Raw genomic sequence first — 10279 nt, forward strand, 5'->3', positions numbered from 1 at the left:
GTGCATATCCTCAGAAGCATTTCCCCGCAAGTGGCAGGAAAGCAGCAGTGTGCAAGAAAGGCCCCTTCTTCTAATGCCACATAGCCAAGCCCTTCAGTTGCAGTGCCAGGTGCACACCCACACCTGGCTCTCTGCAGCACTAAAAGATTAGAGGCCCCTAAGGACATGGGAAGCAGGTCATGAATTAGAACAGCCCTGGGCACTAGTGCATGGACAGAGCTCTGCAAGGCCCCAGAGCACAGAGGGTGCAGAAGCAACTTGGAAGAAATTTATTTTTTTGGAGTATTTAACATTCTGAGGGGTTTTGTTTGTTGGTTTTCTGTTTTATCTGTGCTTTGTTTGAATACCTAACTGATTCCAGCACCCAGAGTTGGAAAGAGAGACCTCTTTGGTACATGATTCATCACCCTCCACATGTTCAAATAAGGGTTGAGGGAGATCCTATTCCAGCTTTCTCATCTTCCAAGGAGACCCCAGAAAAAAACAATGAAGCCCAGGTTTGATATAGCTAAAAGAAAAAAAACAGTGGGGCCAGGGAAATAAATATTTTCAGGCTGTTTTTATGCATCATAGAGGAGGAAAGTAAAGGGGCAAGAACCAGATGTTTTTCACTTTGTCAAGTCATCTTTAAGGCCTGTCAACAATGACAAGTTTGCAATATGCACATCCACCTACATCTCCTCCAGCAGATGATGAACCCCTGAGCTGCCTCTGGCATCACTATCCCACTGTAAGCCACAATGAAGTTGTTCAGAGGGAGGGTCAGAGAAAGGATCAGAGAAAACAAGGATGGGAAGAAAATAAGAGAGTAGGGAAAAAAGAGGCGGGGATAAAGAAGGGGGAGAAAAGAGGAAGGAGAAGGAAAGAAGAAACTGGGAGAGAAGAAAGGAAGGCAGAGGCAGGGGTATAAGGAGGAGAGGGAAACATAGGGGGAAATGTGGAAGATGAGGGTGAGAAAGGGAGGAGGAAAGAGGTAGGGAGCCCACTTGAAAAGCTTGCTGGGCTCAAGATGACTGGCCAGCTGGGTCCTCCCCCTTCCCCAGCTCCTGGTGGGGAGAAGTGCTACACTAAGCCTCCAGGAAGCTCACCGGAGACTCCAATGTCTGAGAGCACTGCTTTCTTGCGGTCCTTGACACTACTGATCTGTGGGAAATACACGTCCAGAGCCAAGTAGAGAAGGCAGCTGAGGAAGGCGAGGACCCCCACGGTGATGCCATAGTTGCAGGCGTTGTGGTTGTGGTTGAAGATGCAGTGCTCTTCCTTCTCGTCTTGACGGTTTGTGTAACCTTCATTCACGATGCAGCCAAAGACAACAATGGAGAACACCTGAGGAAAGGGTGGCAGCATGAAGATGAAGACAGCACTGGCCTCACTAGGCACAGCTAGTTTGCATGTCCTTTCCTTTCCTGAATTGGGAGGCTTACCCACTATCTGGTCTGGACTACAGATAAGGGGAGATTTACTGGAGAAACAGTAACATTATTTTTCAGGATTAACTCAAAATAAGACACGCTTAAAGTTGATTTTTTGTTGCTCTATGGTGAGCAGAAAGGGAGCAGTTTCTGAGTGGGAGAACGGTGACCTGCACCAGACTAGCTGCAGATGTGAACTCAGACTGATTTAATTTTTCCAGTTTCGTGCTCATGTGCACCAACTCTGAGTTACACAAACTCTAATATCACTTCCTCTGCTGCCATTCACCCACCCACTATCTCCCTTGTTCATTCATTATTCCCACCATGCATTTATTCATTATTTATTGCACCTCTCTGACTACTACTCTTATTCTCTCTTCCCCACTCATCCTCCCACTCTCCACAACTCTTATGCATTCTCTTAACAATCCTTCTGCTCACTTCTCCATATCCTTTCTCTCCATCAACTTTTAGTTGCATCCTTCCACAGTACTCTCCATCTGTTGTCTAATATGCCTGCCCTATCTCTTCCTCCCTTCAGAGATATAATCTATCCCTAGATGTGGAGTTTGCAGGCATCTGGGGACAGTTCTGCATCATGGAGACTCATATAGCATACTAAAGACCCATGCAACATACATTCACCCATGATACCACAAAATGGCAGCATTGCCTATTCCATTACTCCATCATCATTCTTGGTGTGCTCCTTTTGTTTATCCTCCTTTCTGTCCATTGTACCAATCCTTCCATCTACTCTGTAAAAGTAAGCCAGTCACCTAACTGTACTCATTAGCCATGTCTACATGGTAAACTCATTGTGCCAAACAGCAGAGCCCTCAACCATCCTGCACTCTTCTGCACAGACTGCCTCATAAGCAGGAACTAGTATAGCCATGTTCCCGTGCTTCAAGAGAATAACTGGTATCGCTGAGAGGCAGGGCCGATTAATTTATCCCTTATACTAATTAACGTGCTTCAAGTTCTACCCTGATTCTAGTTTAGGAGCAGAGCCTTGTTTGCAAAAGCCATCACTGGTGACAGTAAGTCTGCTGTGTAGACATCATGGACATTGTATCTTTGACTAATGTCTAATGGAGTAAATCAACCCCCCAGAAGAAGAGCAAATGTCAATGTCTGGCCCTAGCTAACACAATCACTGCATATTCTTTTAAAATCAGGGGAAAATTAAGACCAAGTTCAGGTACCAATTCTGTTCTCCCAATTGTCAGATTAATCTTCATTCACAAACTTAATCTTTTTATCATGCTGTACCACCTTCCTCTTCGATATAGCATTTCAGCCATAACCAGGATGAGTCTTGTAACATCTTTCTACATAGGAGCACAAGAAGCACCATAACTGACCATAACTGGTCAGACAATCTATCTGGCAAGTAGTAGATGCTTTAGAGGAAGTGCATATAAACAGGACATGTCTAGAGGAATCCATCCCGTCATAACTTCCCTGGCATCAACTGTCATGAGCGTAGGGATGCCAGGATATATCCTTGATTGTTTATTTATTAGCTCTCAGTTGACCTGTCCTCCAGGAATTTGTCAAATCCTTTTTTGAACCTGTTTATACTACCTGCCTCTACAATCTCTGGTGGCATGAATTTCCACAAGTTAATACATGCTGTGTTAAAAAAGTAGTTCTTATTGGTTTTAAACTTTCCTACTGATCATTTTAAGTGGGTGACCCTAGTTCTTGTATTCCAAGACTTGGTGAATAATAGTTCCCTATTCACTTTATTTATACCATTCATGATTTTATAGACCTCTTTCATATCCCCCACTCAGCCTTCTCCTTTCCAAACAGAAGAGTCCTAGCTTTTTTTAGTTTCTCCTGGTACAGCAGCTGCTCCATACCCCTGATAATCTTTTTTGCCCTTCTCTGTACCTCTTCTTACTCCAATACATCCTTTTTGACATATGAGGACCAGAGCTGATCACACTATTGAAGATGTGGTGCACCATGGATTTATTTATACAGTGGCATGATGATGTTTTCCATTTTATTTTCAATTCCCTTCTTATTGATGCCCAACATTTTATTAGCTATTTTGGTTGCCGCTGCTCATAGAACTTGCAGTTTTAATAAACTATCTACAATTAATCTAAGATCTCTTCCTTGATTCATAACAGCAAAATTGGAGCCTAGGACCGTGTATGTATAGTTGAGGTTATATTTCCCCACATGCACTACTTTGTGCCTATTAATGTTGAAGTTCATCTGCCAGTTTTTTGCCTGCTCAGTTTTGTGAGATCTTTCTGCAGCTCCTCACCATCAGCTTGGGATTTGACTACTTAAAATAATTTAGTAAAATCTTCCAGCTTTGTGATTTCACTACACACTCCCCTTTACAGGTCATTTATGAAAATGTTGAATGAAATTGGCCCCAGTTCCTGTGGGACCCCAAAATGACTTTCCTCCATCCTGAAAAATAAGCATTTAGCTCTACTCTGTTTCCTATCTTGCAACCAGCTTTCCAATCCATGAACACACCTTTCCTCCAATCCCATGACAATTCAGTTTTTTAAGAGCCTTTAGGTAAGCGACCTTAAAAGATTTTTGAAAATCCAACTATATTATATTAAATGGATCCCCATTGTACACGTTTTTGTTCACATTCTCAAAGAACTCCAGCACACTGGTGAGACAGGATTTCCCTTGACAAAAATCATACCAACTCTCACCCAGCACATCATATTATATTATCATATATACCATAAACTCCCTCTAGAAGAACTCAACTATCCCAACTATAGCAGCACTTCCTATAGCAACCATACCAGGGAGAGGGGAAGATTCCCAATTCTCCAGTAGGACCTCATAATGGCATTTTGTTAGCCTGGATGTCATTCAGATACTACTGGTGTGAGTGCCAGTGCAAACTTAAATCAGAGATCTAGAAGCACCCCCTGCTCCCACAGACGAAGCTCCAGGCAAAGAAAAGTGATGATCACCGAGGTGGTCTGCTAGCAAAGATAAGCCAGGGAGGCCAATCCACAGGAGATGACCAACTAAATATCACTGATATGATCCAAGTACCAGGAACACTTTCATTTTTGCCACAACAATGGACTACAAGAGCAGATGCTGGGGTGCCAGGGTGAGAATTAAAAAATGGTTAATTATTTCCAGTCTAATACTTGTATTAAATCAGTCATCAGCGTGGCTGAGGATCTTTAGAGTCACAGCACAGACTTCTGCTACTAGAGTTAAGGCGGCAGAAGGTTGTCACCCCTATGCAGGCCAGCATTAGAGGGGGGTGATATGCACACATGTGCGCGCGCACACACATTTTGCCAGTGAGTTTCACAGGTATTTGCTGACAACAAAGGAGGAGTGAGACTCAGGGACCTTGCCTTCCATTCAAGGCTCAGAGGAAAATTTTCTATAGTAGGCAAAATCTCTTCTGCTCTTGCTTCCCCCAGTCTGACCCTTGTCCCCCATTGCCTGGTCTAGTCCATTCTCTTTCCCCACCCAATCACAGTTTCTCACTCATTCCCCTTGTCTCCAGATGCAGTCACCTTTTTCTGTCTGAGCCTCTCCCCTTCAGCTCCTTATCTCTTCTGAGTCTTCCCCTCATTGGTTCCCATACTGACTCACTCACTCACTCACCTACCCAACTCCCACCTCAGCTCCTTGTCCTAATCTCCATGCCCAGGTAGCTTCAGACTCTGGTCCCACTCTCCCCATAAGGCTCCTTGTTCCACTCAGCTCTTCCCAATGTCTTCGCCTTCTCCCCAGTCAACTTCCTGCTTTCTCTGCCTTCCCTTCAGGTAGCGTTTTTCCTCTTTACTGCTTGGACACCAGCAAAGGAAAGCACTCAGGCCATCTCCATTGCAGCAGTGTGTCCTAGCAGGGGTGCCATCAAGCATGACCTGTCCCTCCCCCTCCTGCAAGCATGCTTTAAGCCTAGGAATTGAGCAGTGAGTCATTCCAGGGCTCTCCACCCATGGTTGCTCTGGAGACCCTGGTCTTTGGCAGGCTTGAGAGTAGCTATTAGGGATGACTCTGGAGAGGCTTCACTGGCATAAGAGCGTGAAAGTCTCTCTGCTCTTTGTTTCTGTGCTAAATGTCACCACGGCATTGTTCTCCTGCAAGTTATAGGCTGAAGCCTTTCCAGTGAAGGGGGAATCTTCAGAAAGTTTAATTGCTAAACTCCAACAGGTCTCTATATGTGAGAAATACAATTTTTCAAAAAGCTTTAAACTTGATGGAAATTGGGTAGGTGGCAAAAGGCTTCTTTTTTTTTTTTGACAAGACGACTTCCCTCCCCCTCAAGTCCACGCTTCAAAGTTCAGATAGATTTCCAAACAAGTTTGAAAGGTTTTTTCCACATAGAAAAAACAGCATTCCCCCCGCACAATCTTGTTCTTGGAAATGGGTGAGCCACTCTTACTCTTACTGAAATTGTTCAGGGAAAAAAACAAAACAAACAGCCCTTCAGCATGGAACATTTTAGCCGAATGACTTACCCCTGGCACAAGTATAAGCAACTTAAAACAATAAGGGGAATAACATGGGGCAGCTCTTACAATAAGCAGTACTCATCAGTTCTGCTTATCATAGAATCATAGAAAAATACAGCTGGAGAGGACCTCCAGAGATCATCTAGTTCAACTCTCCCACCAGAGACAGAATCATTCCTATCCAAACCATCTTGTACAAATCCACTGCCTAACCTATTAGCAAAACTACACAATCAACCCTGACACAGCCACAGGACATAACACCCTAACCTGCCACAGGTAAAGCAGGGGGACAACAGCAGCCAATGTCCTGCTGTTAAAATATGCTTGAGATCCAGACAAGAGGACCTTGTCCCCCACTAGAGGAAGGCAAAGACTCCCACAGTCTATACCAATCTGACCATAGAGTAAAATTTATTTCTGACTCCAAACAGGGTGATTAGTCTGACCCTAAGTGGAGTGGCAAGACCCTCCAGAAACCTCCAGGTTTAAAGCTTCAGCAAGAGCAGTAGCACACCACAGTTTAAATCCCCAGCCTTGGCTGCAGCTAACACCCAATACATCTAAAGAAGGCAGAACAAAAAATCAATATGCAGTACTTGTCACAAGCTCCTATCATGAGGGAGAGCTAGCAAACATTTTGGCATGACGTATGACTCAGAGAAATCAGCCAGAGGCAATGCTGGCATCCAGGTGACCTTGGAATAGGTGATAAAATGGGAATGTCCTATTCTCCATATAATCACTAAGGAAGCAATGGGTAAAGATGCATGAGGGATTTACTACAAAGTGAACTGACTTCTCTTCAAAATAAAAATGGAGTAGATGTGCAACACTGCATTTGGATAAATCACTTTATCCCAGGGAAAAGTTACCCCTCAGTAAGCGAGGAGTGAATTTCACCACTGTAAATTACACCAGTCTACCAACTTTGTATCTACTCCCCCAACCAATTTTATCCTGCAGATCACCTTGGTTTACAGACAGTTTGTGACATCCAGCCACCTAAGGTCCAGAGAAGTGGACAGATTTTATTTCATTTCTTCCTTCTGTTAATGTATGCTTGCCCTTTGCAAAAATTATTCAGTCTTAAGACTTCACAAGACCCATCACTACTTCTATTTTTTTAGGCAGTGTGTGTTGCAACTGTGATTTGCCAAGATACTGGAGCGTTTCCTTTGAAGGTGATCTGGTAAGACTTGCTCATTCTGTTGCTGCCAAAGGCACAGCTTGCTGAAAAGCACCCAACCTCATGCTAACCAGCATAGATTTCTCAGAAACTTCAGTTCCTCTTCCAAGTGGAACAAGCCACTGCAAACATATACCAAGTGTGTTGGGCACTGGCTACCCAGCTCATCAGTGCTTTTCAAGGTATTGGTTATATTCTATAAACTAAGGCTGTGCGAGGCTTCGGACCCTGCTTTGGATCAGGAGAAGCTCTGGACGCTTTGGCATCTGAAGCAGTATGTCCGGATTGAAGCGCTGGCTTTGTTAGGTTTTCCAAAGCGGTTCAGAGCTTCCGAAGCACTTCAGAAAAGCTTCGGAGCTGCTTCGGAGATCCGGCCATAGGGTATAATGGGGAATCAATTAAATATCTATAACTTTGTTGTTTTTTGTCTGATTTGGATGAAGCTTGCAGGGGTGCTGCCTGTCAGCAGGTAGGGATGCAGGGTCCCAGAACCCCCCTGCACCGATCTCCTTGACAGCTGGCTGGCTTCATGGCCACAGCAGGGGCTACTACCCCTGCAGCTTTCACCCTGCTGCACCTTAACACACACACTGTCACCCATGTCACAAGTTTTGCTTGTCCGCAGCTCGAGGTGTAGTTTCCCCCAAACCCCTGCACTTATCTCCTTGAAACCTGGCAGGCTTCATGGCCTGAGCAGGGGCCACTACCCCTGCAGTTTTCAGCCTACTGTGCCTTAACACACATAGGGTCATCTACGTCATGAATTTTGCCTGTCAGCAGCTTGAGGTGCAGTTCCCCACAAACCCCTACACCAATCTTCTTGAAACTTGGCAGGCTTTGTGGCCTCAGCAGGGGCTACCATCCCTGCAGATTTCACCTCCCTGTGGTGTAACATGTACATGTGACATGAGTTTTGCTTTCAAGAATTTGGGGTACAGTTCCCCCCAAACCCCTGCACCGAGTTTCACCCAAATCAGACAGGAAACAACAAAGTTATAGATATTTTATTGATTCACCATTATACCCTAGGGCCAGATCTCCGACTGGCTCCAAAGCTTCAGAGCCGCTTCAGCTAGATCAAAGCAGAAACCCGGTCCGGAGCTCCGGATCAGATCCCTGGCATCCGAAGCAGCCGGATCCGAAGTCAGATCGAATAGCTGCCTGCTCACACAGGCCTACTATAAACCCTACCTAATCTAGGACTCGGAAGCTGAAGAGGCCATCTCTTTCACTACTGTTGAGATCAGCTGATACATCCCTTCCAACACTACACAGATGTAGTGCATATCTCATGGCAGAACTAACGGCTATCAGCTTTGAAATTTACTCCCTTTGCTGGTCTACCACTGCCCTTGTTAACTGACTGTTGGGGTCAGCAGGTAGCAAGGCTTCGCTATATACCTATGTATTCCATGGTTTGTGCCTAGGACTAGGTGTTTTTAATTGCTGGCACAGCTGGGCAGCAGGGAAGCCAAGAATTGTCACTGCCTCCAATAGGTATCATCAATGTACAGTCATATAATTATGTGAATATGCCCAGACGCTTTGCTGATGGGTGCAAAATAAACCACTGTATGAATAAATAATACTTGCGAGAGCCCAGATTTTTCAATCTTCAGAACAGAGTGGAAGAACACCTAATCCCTGGCAGCTAAGTGCTATCAGCGAAGGTGGCTTATTTGTTATTTAACAACCCTTTTGGACAGGTCATGCATTTTGCATTTGCTTGACTGTATGATCTCAGCTGATATGCTCCAGATACCACAGGGATGAGGACAGGGTATAAATATCTGTATAGATCATACATTAAATACAAAAGAACTATATTAACACAGCATTAAAGTTCACAGCTAAAAATGACAAAAAGCCAGAAAACACCAAAGAGATTATAGCCTTAAATTATACTCTGTCTGGTATTTTCAGGTCTAATGCTCATGCTGTTCTCACAGGGTAAGTCAGGAGTTACTCCCCTGAAATTCATGGTTACACACAGGTGTGAGTAGAGATTCAGGACTATTAATCTAATATTATAAAAGCCTAAGTCTGTCTGTCTGTCTGTAATGTTTTATTTGCACTCTGATTGGCTGATGGAAACAGCCAGAGTGCTCCAAGCGTGGGGGAGCACCACCATGATTCCAAAGCCGCGCCAAGGACTTGACAGAGGGTGGGGGAGCCACTCCCCCACCCCAGTCCCTGCAAGAGGCAGAACAGTGGAAGCATGGGGCACTAGGTAGTGGCACTCCATCCCGGCCCCCACTCCCCACCACCCCGGTCATTCTTGATGGGCAATTGGCTAGTTCTAATATTATAAAAGCCATAGTCTGTCTGTCTGTCCATAACACTTTATTTGCACTCTGATTGGTTACCTCGGCAGCCAATCACAATGCTGAATGAAACAACCAATCAGAGTGCTCCAAGAGCATTCTGGACAGAAGGTGGTGGCAGCACACCTCCATGACAGCAGGGACAGAGGGCACGGAGCGGGGGAGCAAGGCCAGCAGTGCCTCCCCCCGCCCTGCTCCCTGGAGGCAGCAGCAGCACAGGGTGCTGTCCGAGGGGGATGGCAGGGCAAGCTATCCCCTCCTGCTCCTGGGAGGCAGCGCGGGGTGGTGACGCTCTGTGCCTGCCCACCTCCCACCATTCCTATTCGCACTCTGATTGGCTGACAGAAACAACCAATCAGAACGCGAATACAGCATTCTGACAGGAGGTAGTGACGTGGTGAAGCGTGCACCATGATAGTGGGAACACAGGGAACAGAGAGGGGCCTCAGGAAACAGAGCACAGCTGGCCTCACCCTCTTGCCCTGCTCCCTGGAGGCGGCAGTAGCAGTGGCAATGGAGTGGACGGAACGGGGGTGGAGGCCAGTGGAGCTGGGCGCCCCCACTTCCTCCCTGTAGGCAGTGAATATAGAAGGGGGATGCCTAGGCACCCCCCCATGCTGCTCCCCCTGATGCGAGGGAGGGAAAGGAAGCAGTGGGCCCAGGCCAACACAGAGGTGGCGGGGGGAATGGAGAACCAGGCCCGAAGCAGGGGAGAAGCCCTGAAACGGAAGGTGGATGGCAGTGGTCTGGCCTGGCCCTGAAACGGTGGCAGGGAAGGTGTGGGGGCAGGCCCAGCACCGGCCCCACAATGGCCAAGGGAGGGGGCATGCTGGGCCCGCCTGGCCCCAAACGGAGGGTATGGTGGGGGGG

The 10279-nt window shown here is 46.2% G+C and overlaps 1 protein-coding gene across 2 annotated transcripts in view; it reads right to left on the minus strand.

Moving 5' to 3' along the window:
- Positions 1–10279, minus strand: part of SYNGR1 (synaptogyrin 1) — a 59664-nt gene that overhangs the window by 13901 nt on the left and 35484 nt on the right. For both annotated transcript variants that reach the window (XM_019515168.1, XM_019515169.1), the window contains exon 3: positions 1089–1326. In XM_019515168.1, coding sequence (XP_019370713.1) covers positions 1089–1326 — 238 coding nt within the window. The remainder of the gene's footprint in view (positions 1–1088; positions 1327–10279) is intronic.

The sequence above is a fragment of the Gavialis gangeticus genome, unplaced genomic scaffold (assembly GCF_001723915.1).
Source record: "Gavialis gangeticus isolate Ggan-Ray unplaced genomic scaffold, GavGan_comp1, whole genome shotgun sequence".
NCBI lineage: Eukaryota > Metazoa > Chordata > Crocodylia > Gavialidae > Gavialis > Gavialis gangeticus.